Source organism: Ascaphus truei, chromosome 4, assembly GCF_040206685.1.
Source record: "Ascaphus truei isolate aAscTru1 chromosome 4, aAscTru1.hap1, whole genome shotgun sequence".
NCBI classification, from domain to species: domain Eukaryota; kingdom Metazoa; phylum Chordata; class Amphibia; order Anura; family Ascaphidae; genus Ascaphus; species Ascaphus truei.
The window spans coordinates 128173356-128196785 of NC_134486.1; the positions used below are offsets into that span (position 1 = coordinate 128173356).

Below are 23430 nucleotides of genomic sequence, written 5' to 3' on the forward strand. Positions count from 1 at the left end.
CTCTGCCTAAATATATAGAAATTCTGGAAGAGAGGATACAAGTACTTCAGGTGTTAAATTAGAATATCAGTGTAACAGTGTAGCCATCAGGTACTGGATCTTGCCAGTACATTGTAGAGACTTCTCATACCTCCTAAATTAGTGCCCTAAGAACACTTCAAGGATCAAATATGTTTGTGTTATGTAGGAATTAGGCCGTTTTTTTCATTACTTAATATTGTGACGTATAATTGGCCTCCTTACCATCATCGCAGTTTATCGGTGATATATTTTCCTTTCTTTTTCTTTTTCAGAGGCCAGGTCATTAACATGAGATATCTGGACTATTTTGAGAAGATACTTGGCTTTATAAAGGACCGGATCCTTGTATATCATGGGTAATTTTATTTAATGTTGTAAAACCTGCTTACTGTACCACTTTATTCGAATTGAGGATGCATTTCTAGCTAAGTGCATACTTCATATTTCAATGTATTGTAAACTGATACAAGACACTTAGTACTGGCTGGCGCCCCTTCCATTGGGCACCAGCTCCATTCAGAAGAATGATGAACTTACATTTAATGCAGGGACAAAGTCACAGAGACACTTCATGAATAAAACGTTATAATTTTACTGTACATTCATGCACTTGTTGCATTTCCATATGATGTCATCAGCAGCAGGCCAACAGGCCCTGACAAGTAACGTGTCACATCACTCCGTGAAAATGTTAATCTGGTGCCCATGCTATGGTAAAATATTGAAATCTTGTAGCAAGATTTATTTTATTTATTTTTTCCTTTCAATTAATGCACAATAAAATAACGTTTTATCCATAAAGACACTTCCTACAACTAGGCGCCCAGATCAGAATTAGCCCCGCCAGAAAACTTCTACAGAATCTTCTAGTGTGATAAAAAACACCACAGACTCGTCCCACAGTGGATAAATTAAGTGGCTTTACTTTCAGTGGGGGAAAAGTTTAAAGTACTTAAAATATTAACTATTTCACACAAGGTGACACAGGCTGTGCTGTCAAGCTTGTAATACTGCAGGCATATATGCTTATAGGGGTCCATGTTAAAATGAATGAAAGAAAAAAGTGACACACTGTGTGCTCATTTACATGGCTTTACCCAGAATCCCTGGCTGCCGTGGAAACATTGTATGCTAAGTGATTAGAATGTATGCTGAGACATATGACTGTGCTCAGAAGTGTTATTTGTTATCTTTGCTGTGTTCTAAAAACAAAGAAATTGACATAAAAGGGCGATTTGTCTAAGCTGTACTACCCATATTCCTTGTGTAAAGTAAAATGTTAAATGCTGAATGCTCATTGATTTATACTACCTGTTACCTATTTTTTCTGTATTCTGGTTTGCCAAGACGACATTTTTTTGCGTTTGCATCTAGATCCTTTGTGGTTTAGACCAAGTAGACTTGTGGTCTGCATAAAAACCAAAGTCCTCTATTCGAGTAGATTCAGCCTAGGTGCATGCTTTTTTTTATATGTATATAAATAAATCAGTTCTGTACTATGAGAAAATACTTGTAGCATTAAAAAAAAAAAAAAAAAAAAAGGAATGTTTTAAAGACATTTTTAATGTTTCTAATGTAGGAAGCATTTCCAAAGTGACAGTCCCCTTCCCCTTCTGATAGGCTCTGGCTCTTGAGCCCCGCCCTCTCTCTAGCAGCGCACCAATTGTATCTAGTAACTGCCCAGTCAATCATATTCCAGGACTACATTGCCCAAAATGCTGTGCAAGAACTGAATTAAATGACCCTGAGCAAGCGATCGATTACAGGAGAACAGATCGATCTGCAGCTTGGCTAATCACTTGTCGGTGTGCAGATTATATTGATGCACATATTGAATGGGAAAAAAAATATATATATATATATATATTTAAAAAAAAATAGCAGCTTGAACTGCAGCTTTAATATCTGTGTTGCTATTCGATAACTTTTTTTTACTTTCATGTGAACAAATCTTTATTTTGCCTTTAGTGCCAATAACCCAAAAGGACTTTTAGAAGTTAAAGAAGCACTAGAAAAAGTTCAAAAAGTAGAAGATCTTTTACCAATAATGAAGGTAAGCTCTCCTGCATGTTTAAAACTGCTGAGCTGCACAGTACCCTCTTCTGTGGGGAGAAGAGAGTAAGAATGGTCTTTTTCATAACGGTGTACTGTTTAGAGCTGTGTCGCTCAACTCTCTCAGGACCTACTAAGCAGGCCATATTTTAGGGATAACCAGCTAATCGAGCATTCACATAAAATATAAATATAACCGTGCTTGGTAATTCACAGATCATCCCATAAATCTTGTCTGCCGTTGGTATCCTCTGAAGAGGGTTAAGACGCATTGGTCTAGAGCAGTGGTTTCCAATTCTAGTCCTCGCGGACCACTGAAAGTGCAGGTTCTAAGTATACCCCGGCTTGAGCACAGGTGGTGCAGCCAAAATGATTAGGCCATCTGTGCTAATGAGGATAGTCTTAAAACATGGACAGTTAGCGGTCCTTGAGAACCGGAGTTGGGAACCTCTGATCTAGCATATACACATTTTTTGTCAATTATTTTTCATAAATAAGCACATGCCTTTTAATTGGCATTTTTTAGGTTGTCCATTTACACGTTTTATTAGTAAGTGGGTGAAAATAATCTAAGGTTCTGGAGAGAAGAGGAAATCGGCATACTTTGTTGACTTAAATCAGGGTTTCTCGAACCTCTCCTTGGGTACCACCAGCCATGCCCGGTTTTAGGAACAATCAATGCACTGGCACACAGGTAAACAGGCCACTAGTCTGGCTCAGGGCGCTGAGAAGAGGTTTGACAACCACTGGATTAAACTGCTCCTAATCTCTTTACAGCTTCATTGTTTTTGTGTTAGTTACTTCTCTACAGATTTGGTAATTTTATTATTTCAAACAGTCAGGATTACAGTGCATCATGTCTGTGTTTATTCTTCACAAAAGTTGCCCTCCAGCAACAAGGAGATTGTGTATAAATTGCACTTGGACCTATCTATGTATTTAATTTTTTTTACTGTGATTTATCAGTCTGTATCATTGCATACTAACGGCAAATGTTTCCCTTAATCGATTTTTGCAGTACTATTATGTTTATTTCATTAAACTTCTGAAATGTCCCATACACGTTAGCATATCTATATAAATTGGGCAACACAGGCCTGTGTATTGGTACATAAAATGGTTTTACTTCCTTGCCCATTGAAGAAGAAAAAAAAACAAAAAACAGCCCTTGCCTGTCCAGCAAAACTCAGTGGGCCTGTAGGAAGTACAGTATATAAGGTAATCACACACATTTGATTTTACAAGAATAAATCAGCTAACTGTTCATCCCATAAAGTATAGATTGATAATACTTATATCTTACTTTTTGAAAGCAGTTTAACAGCAAAACAAGAGATGGGTTCACAGTGAATACAAAAGTTCCCAGCCTCAAAGATCAAGGGAAAGAATATGATGGATTCACAATTACTATAACAGGAGATAAGTAAGAAAATACATTTCTGTATCTGAACCTCCTTTTATTATCTTCTAAGAGGAGTTCCCTTTTTCAGTAAAGCACTACAATCTAGTACCTTTTTGTTATTCTCGATCAGAAGGGGAAAAAACCATTCACTTTTCCATAACTATTTAAGGGTATCCTTTTTGTTTTATTTTTTGTAAAGGTGCATTGCTTGTTTGGTAAGAACACGGCCTTGAAAATAAGCGCACTACATGTATAATGATGCTGAATACCTCCTTCCAACATTCTTGCTCTTCATGAAAAATGCACAAAGTGGCCCTGCCTATAATATCCAATGTGTCTTGTACCTAACCAGCTGTAGAAGGTTTTTTTTGTGGGGTCTCTGGTCTCTAAGGAATATCAGGTATACATTGTTGGAAGTGTACATTTTGTATTTAGCATTACTTTTGTATTCAAGCATTACTCATTTTCAAGATGGGAGAGGTATTTAAATGTGTTCCCCAAACAAGTAATGCACCCAATATTCCGTCTTGAAACGAAATCCTAGTATTTATTGTTTTATCTCAAACATTCCTCACACTGTCTGTGTAAAATGTTATTGCAGGTGGAATCTTTATCATTAATTTAGTTTTTTTTTTTTTAGATGGTACAATATAAATCAGAATTATGGGGCAGGTCAGCAAAATGTTTCCAACTGATAAGTGTAATTGGCTTCCTTAGCAATGATTCAGTCTTAAAGCTGCAATCCCTTCCACTCCTTCCCCCAAAATAAAATGTATTTATTTTGTTTGACCTTATTTTAACCAGAGGATCTTTGATATTACAGCTTTTTATTTTCAACCAATCATAAGCTGTAATGTCCTCTAACGATGATGTCACACCTTTCTATTGGCTGACAGAGGGAGGTTGATCCCAGTGGCCCATATTGTTTCGCCTGAGAAAGAATTCCTGTAAGGGAATTTCAAAATTAAATATCTCAGGAACCCAGTGCGTCCCAGTAGCTTGGATTGCCATGGTTCAACTCTAGTAAACCTCTTGTTGCAAATAAGGTTAAAAAAAGATATACAAATGTGCACATAAACAGCAGGGATTGCTACTTTAATGTAACTGTGTTACTTAAGGATTTTTCAAAAGATACATGTTTGTTTTGCATTTCTCTAGTATTACTGGATTCAGGCAAATCAACTACTTATGTTGATCTGCTTGAAAAGGAATGACGAGGGCAAATTGGTCAAGCAAAGGGCGGAGCACAAAGATTTAGTTACCCGTGGGTGGCAAGAGGTCTAATTACTAAAGACATTAGATGCAAATTGTAAAAACTCTCCAAAAGCATTAGTTTACAGTGAAAATGTTAAACGTTTTAAACATATCAACAACATTTATTAATATCTTTTTATTCTGTAGCACTGACCGTGTACGCAGCGCTGTACGTAGGATTTTTGCAGGCACAAAAGAGCATACAATCTATTTTTTTGGTGCGTGAGGCACAGGGAGAAAAATTTACGACCGAGGTCAGAAAGAGCTGACATTGGGATTTTAAACAGGCTCCCCTCTTTCAAACCATGATTGTTCTTGGTCGTGCCTTTACTCACTGAGCCGCTCCTTCAGCCCTATTAAAATGCCACTGGAGTCACTTTTGTGTCCTAGGAGGGACCTCCCCTTTTATCCTTTTGATGTAGTTGCTACGTCTTGAGGTCTGGCATCCCAAGGGCCCCATGAAGTTGTAAATACTTCATGGAGCTTTTGCTCATTGGAGTAGAATCTGAATGGAAGAGGAAGACCCCATTTGCATGACTAGATTTGTTCAGGGAAGCCAATTAAACTGTTAGATTCTTTACAGAAAGTGGTGTTCTGGATGGCTTTATGGAATTGCTCTTTTAAGTAGTGGACGTTTTACTTGTAGTTTAACCCTTTTGAGTGCCACCGCCCCTCCGACACTCAATTGTGTGACTGCTTTTCCAAAGTAGCCATGTGATCGCTCCATCATTGATGAAAAGGGAGGTGTAATCGCCCTTCCATTCCTCATCAGTAGCGATCATGTCCTGTTATCATTTATATATATATATATATATATATATATATATATATATATATATATATATTCATGTAGAGGTATCAGTACCGTGTTAGCAGAGCTTTAATAATCAAAAAAATAAATAGATGATACCGTTAGCCACAGAACGGTATCATCTATTTATTTTTTTATTTTTTTGATTATTTATATATATATATATATATATATATATATATATATATATATATATATATATATATATATATATATATATATATATATATATATATATATATATATATATATTAGCTACGAGGTCATGGGGCCAAACCCCATTACATAGTAGCTATGTCTCTCTGGACTCAACCTAGTGTCTTTAATTGGAAAATGCACTGGAAACCAATTTTACAAATCAATCAAAAAAATGGAATACTAAAAACTCCTTCTTTCTCACTTGTATTGGGAAGTCCAGCCCAATCAATTGGTGCTTGCCGTTTGGGAAGGAACTCGATTTTCTTTTTTGGACAGGCACAGTTTAGTTTTTACAACTTTTAAGGTATAATATATCCTACCCGTAGCTTCATAGACAATTAATTATATTATTATGTATGTATGTGTTCTTACTAAAGAACATACTTCAGAGTTCTTGCTCAACATTTACAATTTCATGGATGAAGAGCAAACCAAATTTCCAAATGCCATCCTTATCTGTAAAAGTCATACTTTTGTTACTCATACATTAAGGTGTATTCACTTTCTTATTTGCAGTAATAAATACATTTTATGCTTGATGGAAGCTTCTTGTGAAAGACATCTTGAATTTTCAGAGTCAAATTCCAAATGGCTCCATCCGTGACCTTTTCAATCTCATCTAGATGAACTAATTTTCTAGAATCATCGGCCCTGTTAATACATGTTTGAGTAATTGAATACTCGTCCAGTATGAGGAGCAAATAGGATGCTGCAATCGCTCAGTGTTACTATAGAGATGCCTCGATTAAGGCCTCATAGCCGCCTTTACATTATTTAATAAAAAATAAATTTAAAGAATAAATATTTTGGATGAAAAACAAGATAATTGAAAACTCTTGGAATGTGGGAAGATGTAAGGAATTGATTTTGATAATTTGCTTGTAAGAATGAATGCACCTTTAAATGAACTCTTCTTTCTAAGGTGTGTAAATTGAATCAAACATGCACTCCGTTACAAGAAACATATTGCTGTAACATTTTGTTTATATTCATTTCAGTAGCGCCTAACAGGTACTAAACACTTCATGAATTTGAATTCCCCTTCTTACGAGAAACATCTACTAGGTGATTTTTGTGAAATCAAATAAAAGCTCCTGTATAAATAAAAGTTTTGTTCTTGTATAGCGCTTCTAGTTTTAAGTAGCGCTTTACAGAGACATTTTGCAGGCACAGGTCCCTGCCCCGTGGAGCTTACAATCTGTTTTTTGGTGCCTGACGCACAAGGAGATAAAGTGACTTGCCCAAGGTCACAGGGAATTGAGCCAGTTTCCCCTGCTTCAAACTCAGTGCCAGTCAGTGTCTTTACTCACTGAGCCACTCCTTCTACATTCAGTTAGATTTTCTGTGTAGCTAAACATTGTTTCTTTATCATTGTAATGCATTGTTTGTTACGTTTTCCTTGCTTTAGGAACACTGATATCGGCTTTGTGATGTTTTGTACTGTCTCTGTTTTTCAGAGTTGGCAATATATTGTTTTCAGTAGAGACACAAACTACAGAAGATAGAACACAGTTGTACCACGCTGAGATAGAAGCACTGTATAAGGATCTAACTGCAAAAGGAAAAGTGTTAGCTCTGTCTACAGAGCTGGGAGTGAGTTTTCTCATATTGTTTGTACAGGAAATTCCCGGATACTGATTTGGATGTCTCAAAATAGCTCTTCTAAAATCGCATAATCAAGTGCATTTGTTTGATCAAAAGCTAGATAATTCTTAGGTTACATTTTTAGAGGGAGTTTCCCCTATTTAAAAATGTACAAAAACAAAAAAATGGGGGTACATGGGTCTGGGCACTGAATTAAAATGAAGTGATTCTATTCAGTCCATCAAAATACAAAAAATTCAAGCGAGCGATATTTTTGGGCATGCAACGTCCTTTCTCGGGCCACCTCATGGGCCAGCCAAATACACCGGAAAAATTGGGAGTCCATGGCACACCAATAAGTAACATCAAGAGCGACTTTTCGGACCAAGCTTGAGAAAGGACCTTGTAGGTTCAAAATGTCGCTTTTGATGTTACTTATCGGGGTGCCGTGGACTCCCAATTTTTCCTGTGTATTTTGTTGTGCTGCGAGGTGACTTGCAGCCATCTGTCATGCACCCAGTGGAAGATAGGTTGCTATACACAATTTTGTTACGATCCTTTTTGAGTGCCTGTCCCACATGCAAGCTGTTTTCAACTAGATTTTCCTAAATGAGAGCTTGGTAAACGTGACCTTTTATCAAAACTGACTCAATGCCTATGTCTTGAGTCGTCAACCGTAGCTGGGGTTGATGGCTGTCTGTGACTTCAGTATTTTCAGGTCGGCACCTTGAACACATCAAACTTCTCCAATGGCTCAATGCGTTCCAAGGTAGCTGAAGCCAAGTGGTCCTATAACCTTGCTTTTTATAGTGCTACGTCAACTCATTGGTGCAAAAGTTTATCAATTAAAATAACCAATGTAAAAGTTAACATTCTCTCCACCCCTTTCCCCCCCCCCCCCCCCCCCCTATTAGGCATTAGTACCTTTTAGTGTCTGATTTTTGTTTTATTAAAGGAATCATTTATGTAAAGGAATCATTCACACAATAAATAGCTAACACAGCCTGAATGTTCAAATTATCAGTTGGCTTATTTTATTTCATGAGAATAGCGCACATGTGATTTTTTTTTTTTCCTTCTTGACACGCTACTTGACAATCACTCAGTCTTTAACCTTGGATCTTGTATCAATGTTACCGATGCTTGAAAATACTGTTTTTCAGGAGGCAGATGTTGTATGTGAGCTGATCCTGTCTTTGGTTTATTACTTCTACAATTTAATGCCTCTCTCCCGTGGATCCAGGTTAGTGTGATCCACATTATTTAAAACAATGGTAAATCAAAATTGGAATTTTGGTCCTTTACATCCACTGAAATGATAATGCAGTAACCAAAACAAACACATTCAATGGGATTTCAAGAGATTTGTATTTATTAATTTCCTTACCAGAAATGGTACTGCCTAAACCTCTTCAAGAGCTATTCAGTTCTAATGTCTCAGCACAATCAGAAATGTAAAGGTGAATTCTATGTAGCCAACCAACAAAACTACACTGTAAAGAATTGACCAGTCTAATTTGACTTGACCATGCTCCAAAGCAAATGTAATTTTGTATGTGCCTCTAAATAGGGCAGCGTTTACCAATTAGGTGTTTTCTTTACCCTTAACCCACCTTTTCCTGATGAGAAAGCCAATAGAATAAGGAGTGGGTGAGGATGAGAGGGGGTTGTCTGTGTAAACGTTTGTTCTTCACACACTGGCATTTAGACAAAGGAGAGTGCACAAAAAAATCAAACCCCTCAAGTCTCAGCACTAGTAAAAAGGCAGCAAACAACCAGATTTCACCTTAATGTCCCTGCCATTAGCACACGTTGTATTGCTCCTTTGAAATGGCCATCGTAAATTATTTTTATAAAATTGGAACCAGGGGGTTCTCCAGAGCTCTGCAACTGTGTTTTCTGCTCCGGTCTCCCCCCAGTTCCTGAGATGATGTTTTTTTGTGCCTGTGCACTTCCTGGAGAATCCAATGAGGCCAATAGAAAGCCACAGCCGATGTTGCAGCTTCCTATTGGCCGTGGGTCCTGTGACATCTGGGGGCCATATTGGGATCACCGACACTGGTAAGTACACCATTCATTTTTTCAGGGTCCAGGGTACCCTGGAGCTGAAAATAGCACAGATTGGCTACGGAGAACCTATTGGTTCCAATTATGTAAATAAAAATGTGATGGGTGCTTTAAAATAACCTCAAACACAAGGCTTTTTAAGCCAGTTTGTAAATTTGATCAGTAACGTCACCATTATAGGTTGCCTAAAAAAAATGCTCTGTTCTTATTGGATTTATTTAAAAATGGTTGGAGAGGAACAAATGAGATTTGTTGCTTGAAGGGAGAACATTGTGCAATATGCATTTCCAGGGTCGTGCTAAAAATTACTTTATTTAGGGGGTTGCAAAGCAACCAGTTTAATATTCCTAAGAGCAAAAAAGGAGCACCATTTATAGGAAGTGCTACTCCATAGGACAACTTCTGTGCTGGAAAACATTGTCTGGCTCCAAGTGAATGAGCCATATTTACGAAGTGGTTACTCTATAAGAACCCTTCCAGTTCTAGAAGACACATTGGAGCCAATTCATTTGATTGGGCTGGCGTGGACCATATTTACTATGCAGTCCTGGAAGGTGTCTTGTGGAGTAACACAATTTAGTAAATATGGACCTAAATATCTGCTGAATCTGTGTGGTGGGGGTTGGTGGACAGGGGTAGCACTCTAAGAACAGAGCGATGTGGATGTCTTAGGGCAATGTCGTGTTAACGGGAGCAATAACATCTGCTATCTGTTTAAACATACTGGACATTGATCTGAAATATTTCACATGCCAATCTGTAAAGCTGGTCCACCATAAATGTTAGAAATTCTTCCTAGCAGCAGGACATCTGTTTGAAGTACGTTTTGAATGGTTGAATTCTTCCAGAATAATGGTGATCCACAGGACACATTGTTTGAAAAATCCAAGCTCAGGGATACCTGCCTTAGTCCTTCTTTGTTGTAGTGACTTGAACTGCTTCAAGTATGGCAGCAATAGCTTAATGGGACACTTGGAACGCTTGGTGAAATTAGGTTGGTAATTAACTGAAACGTTTCTTTTCCAGTGTGGTAGCTTATTCTGTAATCATGGGTGCTCTGATGGCAAGCGGAAAAGAAGTTTCAGGAAAAATTCCAAAAGGGAAGGTATGGAAGTCTGTTTTTATCTTTTCTTTTTCGTAGTTCTATAGAAACACCAGGTATGTTATGGGCACTTGTTCGTCTTCTATGGCCAGTTTGGCCGGACTGCTTCAGCAGAGCGCCCAGCCAATCCAAACAGAAGTAGAGCCACTTCCATTTCTGCCATCCGAGGCCTGGCACAGTCTTGTGATTTCTCCAGGAGAGATCACATGGTGCTGAAAGAACCCCAAGGCACTGTAAAAGTTAAACATACCACTGCCATTAGTTCACTCTGGTACTAAGTGGACTACCCTGTAAAAACAATAGAGACTGGAACAACGTTATTGCTGCTACAGTGCAAATTGTAGGCTAAACGCAAGAGCAGTAAGTTTATTATGTGCGTCTGTCCACATATTAAACTTTCTAAAGAGCTACATAGTTGGTGTCTCAGGAATAAATGTATACTGTATATTCATTTTGTCAGTTGGGGGGGAAGTAAACCTTGAAATAAATTGCACTCCTAGTTACAGATAAATATAGCAGCAGTTCTCAAACTGTTCCTGTTTCATTGATAATAATAGTTTAGAATATAAACATAATTTGTATTATGCATTGTACTGAGACTGGATCTAAAGTGAAAGAAATGCTGCAGAATAGATTTCAGAAAAGAGCTGACTCAAGTGGATAATTGGAGGTTTTCAAGGACCACAAATAAGTCTTCTGGGACCACTGGTGGTCCAGGAACCACAGAAATAGAGGATACGCTTTCTAAAAATGTGGTCAAACTGTAACGTATAGATTAGACTTTTCAGTCTCGCTAGTAAAATAAAACTGAGATTGCTGGAAAGGCATACAGTAAATGCATAATGACAGCAGGACTGTTAAGGTTGGCTTACACACATACTTGTACAAAAATTGATATGTAAAAAAAAAAATACTTGCTCTTCATTTATTATTGTCTAACATTTCCAATATGAAATGAGGATTTATAGCAGGCAAGTGGAATGGCATTGGACGGCTAGATTTCTCGTGTCCGAAGGATATAAAGAAAATAAAGGCTTTAACCCCTTGCCACAGCCCCCTCCGGCAAAATGCAGTCACGGAACAGCGGTGACCCTTAACCTGGAAACGAAAGAGGTGTCGTCCTCTTCTATTTCCCTTCACTTAAGATTGCGTCCACTACATCATGAGGCCCCAAGAGTGCCAGACCCCATGTCGTTGTGACTACGACTTGGGGCGCCCAATGGGTTAATATCCTTACTGAAAATCATTGAAAAAAATAGGGTCCCATAGTTTTTATCTGTAATGCAGAATAACCATTGTAACGCCTATCGAACATAAGCCCTGCTCACAAACCCCTGCAGTACAAAATGTTGGCCTGTGTGGCAGGCAAGTGGTTAACAAAGGAGGGCATTTAAACTACGGTTAAAAAGTAATTCATGTACAGTATTCTCCAGCAGTGTGTATACAAACGCATACATTTATTGGTCTCTACAGCCAAATCGACATTTGATACAATAGTGAATGATGACTGATGTGAATAAGTTTACAGTTAATTATTTTTCTAAAACAAAATGTTCGTTCTATGTAACACCACAAGGTGGCATTTGGCATGTATCAGATTATCAAAGTGAACTTGAAATCGACACCATGCTACACATACCGTATACTGCATTACAAGCATTTATGTAGCTATCAGAAAGGCCATATTGTCAAATGTAGTAGTTTAGCGAATTTGGCAAAGTTCAATTTCCAGGTCTTTCTTTTTTTTTATATTTCCGGGGAGTGGGAGGAATTAAAAAAAAAATTGCAAATATGGACCTTATTTATTTTAAAACAAAATTGCAAACTTAAAAGTTCTCTTTCCAAACTTTCACTGATTTTTACATCATTAAATAAAGAAATAAAAATCCTAGTGACATGTTTTTATTTTTTTTTAAGAGCTTTTAATGAACTTCCGAATTAACATACTTAAACAGAAATATTTGCCCATTGTATTTAGATAGTAAACTAAAAGATTGGCCAAGACAGACAAGAAAAATGGCATTAATAAACTTTAACAGACATTTTAAATAAAGAGTTGAAGTTGTGTGTGCCTGTATTTTAAATGAGAGAATACTGACAAACGAGATTTGTATATATCCTATCCATAACAACTTTTCTTAGTGTTTTAAAATTGAGCGGAAGTAGAAGGTATACATTCACAGTAGATAACAGCATTTCATAGGCAAGCAGTGGGGTTATGGACGCGGTATAATGAAGTACAATAACAAAATGATTTGAGAAAAAGTTGGATCTTTCACAAGTGCAAGGCACCTACAGTATGAAGGTGGGCTCCACGACATGAAGCGGATCACGGTGGCTGGAGCAGGTGGAGCCCGGAGCATGGTCGTCGAGACAGGCCGAGTGCCACAGAGTTGGTGAAGGGCAGGAACAACAAACAAATACAGTACAATGGACGAGACAGAAGGGAAGGTCAGGCAGGCTGAAGTCGGGGCAGGAAAACGGTATGACAAGGCAGGCAGAAAACAACGTAGTCGGGCAGGCCGGACTCCACGCAGGCAGAAGTCATAAGCGTAGTAAGACGGATAGACTCTGATAGCAAGGCTGGATGCAAAAGCACATTGATCCGGCAAGCAGGAAGTGGAAGTGATCAGCTTTATAAAGCAAACATAGGGTAGTGTGTCCACAAGGCTGACACCAGGTGTGAGTAGTAGAGCTTAAAAGTACAGTATGCTGGGGCAGAGTACAATAGCTATTATTTGATTGATGCCTTGAAAAAATGTAATGTATTCATAAGCCCTGAATTGAAGAGAATTTCTATGTAGAGAATTGATTACATGTCAAGTTCATTTGTAACGAGGATAGACGTCTTGAGTCTGTTTCTGGTACCTACAAATTATTAGGTCATTATATTAATATCGGACTACACCCCACATGCGGTCCCTTTTTGTGGCTACATACAAAGATTTTCATTCCAAAGGCAGACCTTTCAAGTCGCTTATTTGAGTATCCCTGTACTATACACTTTTATTTTACTTGAATCATATGTAAATAAGTTATTTTTCACTTCACCTATATATTTGCAGCTGCTACATATTTGGTACTAAAGGGGACTCAGTGCTTATAAACTGGGATCTTTTCCTCCTACTTTGTGGTTTTGTTAGAATCTAACTCCGCTAAGCACCACCCCAAAACATTATTGAATAGGCAGAGTTAGGGTATAATATTTGTCTGCAGCGTAGCTATCTAGCAACAGGTTTAGCTCATTGCTAGCGCTGTTGTCCTTGTAGGATTCTATTGCAAAAATAATTTATTTATGTGGCTGTATATAGTAGATTTTCAGGTGCAGCATTAATCCCTTTTCAGGAGATCTTCTTTCTGCTACCTAAGGCACTCTGAATCTGTATTATCAAATAATGCAAAGGATGCATTTTTGTACATATAATTTTGCAGACGGACTGAACTCCCATGAAAAACGTATCTAATTTCTAATGCTCGAGTCATACTTTAAAAAAAAAAAAATGTTTATAGGTTGTAAGATCTTTGGTGCAGTGACCGCCTTCCCTATTTTCTCATATTGTCAACTTACTATACTTATACATATAAGATATACAGTATATACATCTTTTATATAGCGCCATCCAGGTGCATAGTGCTTTACAATACACATGACATGGTATTGTAACACACAATTAGAAAACGCGCATCAAACATAAAGCAATAGGAAAATGAGTTCCTTCCCTAAAGAGCTTACAATCTAAGTTATTGTCCTTTCTCCCACAATGTATTGAGCTACGGAATATGAATGATAATAAGCTGCTTCCCAGAAGATCTTGGTCCCATTCATCTGAAGAAAGCAGAACTCTTCAACACTAGGAAGCAGCTTCACAGCATATTGAATAGGGGCCAAAGGAAGATAGTGTCTGCCCCAAGTATATCTGGTATTTCAAGCAGGCGATGTTCTTATTACAAAGCTACTCTCTAACCCCAAGTAGAATGTTTGGGGTTTATGGGGCACGTACCTGAAACTGTGCGAAAAAACTCGATGTGTCATCTCCCAATAACTTGAGTGGGAGTTACTGGGGGGACAAGTGCAATAACCATACAGTCACTTGATGCCTGTGCATTTATGTGTCAACACAGTGAAAAGTGTATTTTTTGTGAAGTGGCTTCAAAATGAATAAGCGGTGTCTTATGTCTGGTGCAGATTGGAAGCCAGAGAGTTATGCCACCTTGAACTTGGCAGATTTTGAGATACGGTATGAAGATATGCCGGGCGGCTCATAATGATTGAGTTAGGCTGGGGGTGGAAAGGGGAAGGAAGTGTGGGTTGATTGGCGCCTGTCGAAGGGCGGGGTGACAGAGGAGCGAATGGGGAGAATGCAGTGATGGAGGACGGCACACATATCGAGCCAGTGCCATTTGGAGCACATCCAAGCCCATTCATTGAGTCGCGGGGGAGCACAGATGAGGGAGGCCTAGATGGCAGACGTCGGTCCAATTTCGCTTACTGACAATCTCCAAGTCGTAAGCTGGTGCATACAAGGGGAAATCTAGAGATCTCTGGACTCTATTATAACGGGAGCCAATAAAAAAATTGTATAGGCTACATTTCATATTTGGGTTCCCCATGATATGCACAAAAGGGGAAGACCTTGAAAAAGGGTCAAATGTGTACCCCGCACCACACCAATAGGAGGATACAAGGATATCCTGTATAATGACAGGAAACTTATACTGCAATAAAAGGGTGCAAGGGTGGTGCTGACTGGGAATGTAAACTATGATGAACAGAAGAAAGAAAGCTCCCTATTGTGTCGCGCTAGAGAAAACACCCTGAGCTAAATTAAAATTTACTATTTATTAATGATTAAAATATATTTATCGTCAGATAACTACTCCTAGATAAGCGAGTGTGTTGATGATGGGCAGGCTTCACGCTACTACCAGGTGCGCAGCCTAATCGGAGAGGTCTGGTGCTATATTTTCAGTTAGAGCATTTCGGAGCCTTCGTCATGGGAAGCAAAACGCTCTAACTACTTCCTTCATAGTGTACATTGGAGTGTAAGACCCATACATTGTGGTCTAAGAGGGCTAGGTTCCTCTATTTCTCTCAGAGTATTTGGCTAATATCTGTCAAACTGTTCACCAGGACAGACCTACAGGCTCAGTGATTTCTGATCCTGATGGTCTGGTCACACTGTATATAGAGGTTGGACTATAATACCTCACATTCAAACTTGGTTATGGACATACAGAGTTAGTAGCCCTATTCCATCATCAACACTCTCACTTATCTAGGAGTAGTTATCTGACGACCTACAATTGTTTATCATTGGCTATTACCACAGTTAGTGTAATTATATAACGGTGGGACAATATAATATATAATAGCCATTTTCATTAACACTGTCGTTGTTGATAAATAGCACACAGACACCTCCCTTACTTTTAATTTGTTTTTATTCATTTGGTTCATTGTATATTACTGCTGCAATAAATATATTTTAATTAATCATTAATAAATAGTAAATTTTAATTTAACTCGGGGTGTTTTCTCTAGTGCGACACAATAGGGAGCTTTCTTCTTCTGTTCCCCATGATATGCTTTACATTCTCCAGAGCTGTAGCCAATGAAGTGCGGAAGGTGATAAACATGCTGCTTTGAATAGAGTTGAGGCACATTCATTTTCCAGACCCAGTTAAGCAGACATAAGTTAAACTAAGTAAAAAACGATAACCAAATGAATGCAGTACTTCAACCTTGTTAGTTGATAATATATAACTTTTATTGCGTGTCTCTTACAGTTGGTTGATTTTGAAGCTATGACAGCACCTGGCTCTGAGGCATTTAGCAAAACTGCAAAAAGCTGGATGAATCTTAAAAGGTAACTCCAAAAATAAATATCCCTTGTTCGTAGTGTTCAAAGCATTGTATCCGTTTGCTTTTCTGTTCGTAAGTACACAAAGTTCTATACATGTAATTTTTTTTGTTTAATTCTTTTTTTATTGTGTTTTCAAAGAGACACAGATTATTACATTACCATGCATGTTGAGCATTACATTGGGAACAACAATCGGTATACTTGGCATTTTCATGTACAATAAACAACTGAGATTGAGGGTTAGCTTCTATTCATATTTTGTGAAGTTGAGTGATCAGAGGAGTTATAAACCCGTTTGCCCCTTTGTTTAGCGATACAGCTCTTCAGATCTGCAATCTCTGAGTGAGTTTCAAAGTGGATAGAGAAAGGGAAGCAGAAAAAGATAGAGGGGAAGGGAGGGACGGGGAGAGGAAGGGGGGGAGAAATGATTTCCAGAGACCCAAAAGGCCCTCGGGATCGGGCAGCTCTGAGAAGCTGCTTCTAAATCTGTGCCCCCCCCCCCCCCCCCGCACCCATTCCCCCTCCCCCAACTCAATTTAACCCATGCTCCCAGTTTGAACAAAACTCCAAAGTTAATAATGTTTTTATTCAAAAGTTTGATACAACTCTTACTGATTCTTTAAAAATGTAAGTTCTTGTGTGCAGAGCTTTCAAAACCTTGCAAGAGGTGAGTCTTACTTTATATTCAGATATACATCTGTAGAGAACTCTCTTCCCAGTCCATTAAATAGTATTGCAGCTTGTGACTAAGCTGCATTTCTCAATTTTCAGTACAGCTTCTATAATATCACTGTACAGGAAATAAAAATACCACTTGTGGATACACACTGGCAATACCCAGTCACTTATGTGTTGCTGTGGGACACTGCATCTCCTATTATTGTGTAAGGTCTTGTTGCAAGTTGTGTGGTTTCTAAACTTATCTTCGCATAAAATAATTGAAATAAAATCACTAAAAAATGAACTGCAATGAATGAGAATATTAGAATTGCATATTGGTTCACACATTTGTATAGTAAAATTACTGGGAGGAAATATAAATATATATATATATATATATATATATATATATATATATATATATATATATATATATATATATATATATATATATATATATATATATATATATATATATATAATAATACTGAGTTAAGTTATGGTGAGTAAAAAAAGTGACAAAAACCCTCCACAGGAAAGCAAATATGCAAATACAACTGTATGCTCATCTGCATGTCTTAGGCAGGTCTGCAACCCCGCCTTTCCCCATTATCACCCAGCATACAGCACTTACACTGCAGCAAGGGATTCTGGGAAATGACATGCAAATGAGTACACAGTGTCACTTTTTGCCTCAATAACCATTTTTAACATGGTTCCCTATAGGCTTAAGCTTGCTGCATGGTCACAGCTTTGAGCACAGCCAGGGTTAAGGTGCATACCCAGAAAACCACCCACAGACAGCTGTTTCGACCTTGATGGGTCTCATCAGTGTGGGGTTGATTTTAACTGGGTATGCAAAAGAGGCTATGGGATAGGCTATACCATAATACTGAGTTAAGTTATGGTGAGTAAAAAAAGTGACAAAAACCCTCCACAGGAAAGCAAATATGCCTATAGGGAACCATGTTAAAAATGGTTATTGAGGCAAAAAGTGACACTGTGTACTCATTTGCATGTCATTTCCCAGAATCCCTTGCTGCAGTGGAAGTGCTGTATGCTGGGTGATAATGGGGAAAGGCGGGGTTGCAGACCTGCCTAAGACATGCAGATGAGCATACAGTTGTATTTGCATATATATATATATATATATATATATATATATATATATATATATATATATACACACACACCACACACCACACACACACGTAGAGGTATCAGTACCGTGTTAGCCGAGCTTCAATAATCAAAAAATAAATAGATGATACCGTTCTGTGGCTAACGAAATGCTTTTATTTGTGCGAGCTTTCGAGATACACTGATCTCTTCTTCCGGCGATGTTACAATGAATAAGCAAAAGGTATACTTAAAAACAGTGTCTATTGGAATGTTATCTGTGCTGTTCCTTCCCCCGTGTGGATGTGTTTTATGGCTAGAGGTGTCAAAAGGTTACTGAAAGCAAGTGAAGAAAGTGTGTATGTGTATCAGTGTGAATAAAAATGAATGGAGAGCCCACAGTATATACAGTGCTTTACACAAGGTGTGTGTGGAGTGGGAGTGGATATAAACGGTGTGGGTGGGTGTGGAAATGTGAGAGTTTGTAGCACAACTAAAAGTGTGTGTGGATCCTTAGTGGTCCCTATTGGTGTATAGGGATGGAAAAACAAGGAGTATTAGTATGTGTGAGAGACAGCTGTGTGTGCATACATACAGCACAGTATGTACAGACATGGCCTTTAGCGCTCATGGGACGAGAGTTCACTAGTGTCAGTAATGACTCATAAAATTTCGATCTCTGTTTAGGCCACTGCTAAGTGTCCCGAACTGTTGCATAAATTTGTATTCATGCAACCGTCTCTCTTTCGGGGTTTTAAGATTACATTTGAGTATGGCAACCCTCAGATCATTCATCTTATGGCCAGAGTCAGAGAAATGTTCGCCAACAGGACTGTCTCTTGTACCGCGTGTGATGCTGTGGCGATGCAGGTTCATTCTCTTGTTTAGCCCCTGCCCTGTCTCACCTATGTAGTAGCAGCCCCCTGGGCATTTCATGCACATGATGAGGTACACGACATTGCTGGAAGAACAGGTGAACCTTCCTCTGATTTTGTATTCCCGATTCCTGTGTGGTATTTGTATTGTGTCCGCTGTGTAGAGCATTGCGCAGGTTTTGCATCTTGGGTCCTGGCATGGTTTTGTCCCGCATTCAGTTGTACTGCTGAATACTTTACTCCTCACCATAGTATTCTTGAGATTATGGGGTTGTCTGTATGATAATAAGGGTGCTTCAGGGAAGACCTGTTGCAGTCTTGTATCTTCCTGGAGGATGGGTTGTAGTTTCCTGGCGATCTTGCATAGGGCTCCTAGGTGTGGGTTATATGTGACCACCAAAGGTACCCTGTCGCTTGTCTCCTTCTGTTTGTATTCAAGGAGATCACTTCTTGGTATTCTGGTAGCTTTGTGAATTTGCTTGTCTACAATTCTGTGGTTATATCATATATATGGACAACAGCTTCCACCCGACACACACCAAACATGCAACCATCTACAGTCAAGCCATACGATACAACCGGATATGCTCCGACACAGCAGACAGAAACCAGCGGATTAAAGCCTTGAGATCAGACTTTATAAACCGTATATATAACCACAGAATTGTAGATCAGCAAATTCACAAAGCTACTAGAATACCAAGAAGTGATCTCCTTGAATACAAACAGAAGGAGACAAGCGACAGGGTACCTTTGGTGGTCACATATAACCCACACCTAGGAGCCCTACGCAAGATCGCCCGGAAACTACAATCCATCCTCCTGGAAGATACAAGACTGCAACAGGTCTTCCCTGAAGCACCCTTATTATCATACAGACAACCCCATAATCTCAAGAATACTATGGTGAGGAATAAAGTATTCAGCAGTACAACTGAATGCGGGACAAAACCATGCCAGGACCCAAGATGCAAAACCTGGCAATGCTCTACACAGCGGACACAATACAAATACCACACAGGAATCGGGAATACAAAATCAGAGGAAGGTTCACCTGTTCTTCCAGCAATGTCGTGTACCTCATCATGTGCATGAAATGCCCAGGGGGCTGCTACTACATAGGTGAGACAGGGCAGGGGCTAAACAAGAGAATGAACCTGCATCGCCACAGCATCACACGCGGTACAAGAGACAGTCCTGTTGGCGAACATTTCTCTGACTCTGGCCATAAGATGAACGATCTGAGGGTTGCCATACTCAAAGGTAATCTTAAAACCCCGAAAGAGAGACGGTTGCATGAATACAAATTTATGCAACAGTTCGGGACACTTAGCAGTGGCCTAAACAGAGATCGAAATTTTATGAGTCATTACTGACACTAGTGAACTCTCGTCCCATGAGCGCTAAAGGCCATGTCTGTACATACTGTGCTGTATGTATGCACACACAGCTGTCTCTCACACATACTAATACTCCTTGTTTTTCCATCCCTATACACCAATAGGGACCACTAAGGATCCACACACACTTTTAGTTGTGCTACAAACTCTCACATTTCCACACCCACCCACACCATTTATATCCACTCCCACTCCACACACACCTTGTGTAAAGCACTGTATATACTGTGGGCTCTCCATTCATTTTTATTCACACTGATACACATACACACTCTTTCTTCACTTGCTTTCAGTAACCTTTTGACACCTCTAGCCATAAAACACATCCACACGGGGGAAGGAACAGCACAGATAACATTCCAAGAGACACTGTTTTTAAGTATACCTTTTGCTTATTCATTGTAACATCGCCGGAAGAAGAGATCAGTGTATCTCGAAAGCTCGCACAAATAAAAGCATTTCGTTAGCCACAGAACGGTATCATCTATCTATTTTTTGATTATATATATATATATATATATATATATATATATATATATATATATATATATATATATATATATATATATATATATTATGTATGTATATATATATATATATATATATATATATATATATATTATGTATGTATATATATATATATATATATATATATATAATTTATTATTTATTTATTTATTAAAAAAAAATATGCATCCACATTCTAAGGCTACGGCCCCACTGCGCGCGACGGAGCGCCTCCCGGCACTCTTCCCCATCCAGCCAAGCGATCTGGTGGACTTCAGATCACTTGCGACTGGGGGTCGCGGCCATGACATCACATGGCTTGTTCACCCTCATTGGTTGAAGCGCCGCCGTTACGTGGCCAATATTCGGCCTCCGCGCCAAAAGACAAAATTCTTGTCTTTTGTCAAAGGCGATTGGGCATTATGCAGGCGTGCGCAGGCAGCTACTGGGGCCGGCCTCATACAGGGCCGTACCTTGTGTGCGCCGCGCACGATGTTACACGCAGCTGCAGCCACCGGGGACGAAGCCTAAGAAAATATGATCTATTTGCATTAGAATAATCAACATATTGACTGTTGGTAGACAAAAACGAAATCATATAAACCATTCTTTTTAGCACCCTAGTTACTGGAGGTGCAGTAAATGCATTTAGGCCCATCCAGCACAGATGTTAAAATGAAATATATGAAAATATCAAAACTGGTTTAGAACAGTAATATCAATGCTCTTGAGCTAAACCAGCTGTTAGGAATAACCAATGCATATTGTGTGTGTGTGTGTGTGTGTGTGTGTGTGTGTGTGTGTGTGTGTGTGTGTGTGTGTGTGTGTGTATATATATACTGTATATATATCTATCTATCTACACACATCAGCGCTCTTTAGTTGGGGATCGGATCAAATAAAATGCTGAGTGGAAGGAACACCAATATCGTAATGTAACTTTGGATATGTGTTTAGGTGAAGTTCCCTCTGCATGTTCAATTTTTATAATTTAAAGATTTCTTAGCAATAGTTGGGTGTCAGTTTCCACCGGTTTTTGTTTTTTTGGGGGGGTTTTTCCCCTCTAGTCAATGGTTTTTTTTTTTTTTTTTTTTTTTTTTTTTTAGATTTTAAAACTATTTTTATTTAGTAAAAAAAAATAAAAATTAACCCAAGACCTAAATGAATGTGTGCTAATACTCACTCACTTAGTGACATTAGTAGACCTCAAGGAACCAAGAGTTGTCATGTGATCACTGTGCTGCATGCTTTGTTTTGTTTTTTATTTTTATTAAATACAATTAAAAATATTATCAGAAATAAATTAAGTTTATCTGGTTTACAGTGTATCACATTGAACTCATTTTCATACTTGGGCATATTGGGTGAAACTGCACTTTTAAAAAGACACAATTATTGTGTGTATATCTTAAATAGTCTGTCAATGTTTTGTAATAATCCGAGAAGAACAGGGCATTACTGGCCAATAATGCCCTGGCTGGAAGAGTTGAAGGCCCGAGGCGAAGCCGAGGGACTTTAACCCAGCCAGGGCTTTATTGGCCAGTAATGCCCTGTTCTGAGGGGATTATTACAATTATAGGCTAAATGTAGGCTTATTTAATAAATAATAGACACTTTTGTATAGTTAAGTAGATTTTTTAATTAAAATAAAATGGTAAATACATGAAACCACCTCTATATACGCTTATACTGCAGATATCTATATCCACACACTGCCGCCCCCTCTTTGTACACACACACACAGCACACCACACACAACACGGCACCTCTACACACACACACGCACACCACACACACGCACACCACACACACGCACACCACACACACACACACACACACACACACACACTGGAGCTCTAGACACACAAACTCTGCTGCTACACACACATGCTACACCCATAAACACTGCTACTGACACACAAACACACACACACACACTGGAGTTCTATACACACACACATCAGCTCTACACACATACAAACTGCTGCTACACATATGTAACGGGTTTTCTGACCCGGCCTGACCCACCCAATCTCACATTGGCCCCTGTGGTCTAACCGGTCCCCATTAAAGTGTGATAGTGTCTGGTGGTGCACCTGTTGGCAACAGGACTCCTGAGTCTCCCGCATGATGGTGTGTGGGGAGAACCCGTCCAGACAGGCAGCTGAGGTAGTGTGCGTGAGTCCTACCTAGGTCCAGTGCAGCGCCTCCACCTCATCAGGGTCCCTTCGGTCACTTGGGGATGGTCCTGGCGAGGAACTCCTCTGTGGTGCTCCTCTCTGTACATTCACTCCACACATGTACACGAGAGGGTTTGTGATTAAGAGCATCTTTATTGGTTGAGGTGGGCTAGCTGCCCCTCGCAGCAGCTTCTCTAGCCACTCATCATTATTCAGTGCTTCCCTTTGAAAGGTGTAATTCTCCTTTTAGACACAGTGCTGTGCCTTATGTACACTCTGGAAGCTGACACACCTCTGACATCACTAACCATGGAGTCAGAGCCTGTGACCACTC

General features: G+C 39.0%; 1 protein-coding gene across 3 annotated transcripts in view; it reads left to right on the top strand.

Annotated features, from left to right (window-relative positions):
- The window catches only part of TTC13 (tetratricopeptide repeat domain 13), a 77232-nt gene that overhangs the window by 44856 nt on the left and 8946 nt on the right, over positions 1–23430 (top strand). Inside the window, exons 16-22 of one of the 3 annotated variants that reach the window (XM_075596577.1) lie at positions 294–377; positions 1990–2074; positions 3387–3496; positions 7196–7331; positions 8486–8565; positions 10416–10494; positions 16279–16358. In XM_075596577.1, the coding sequence (XP_075452692.1) occupies positions 294–377; positions 1990–2074; positions 3387–3496; positions 7196–7331; positions 8486–8565; positions 10416–10494; positions 16279–16358 (654 nt within the window). The remainder of the gene's footprint in view (positions 1–293; positions 378–1989; positions 2075–3386; positions 3497–7195; positions 7332–8485; positions 8566–10415; positions 10495–16278; positions 16359–23430) is intronic. The other 2 variants (XM_075596578.1, XM_075596579.1) reach the window with 2 other exon arrangements.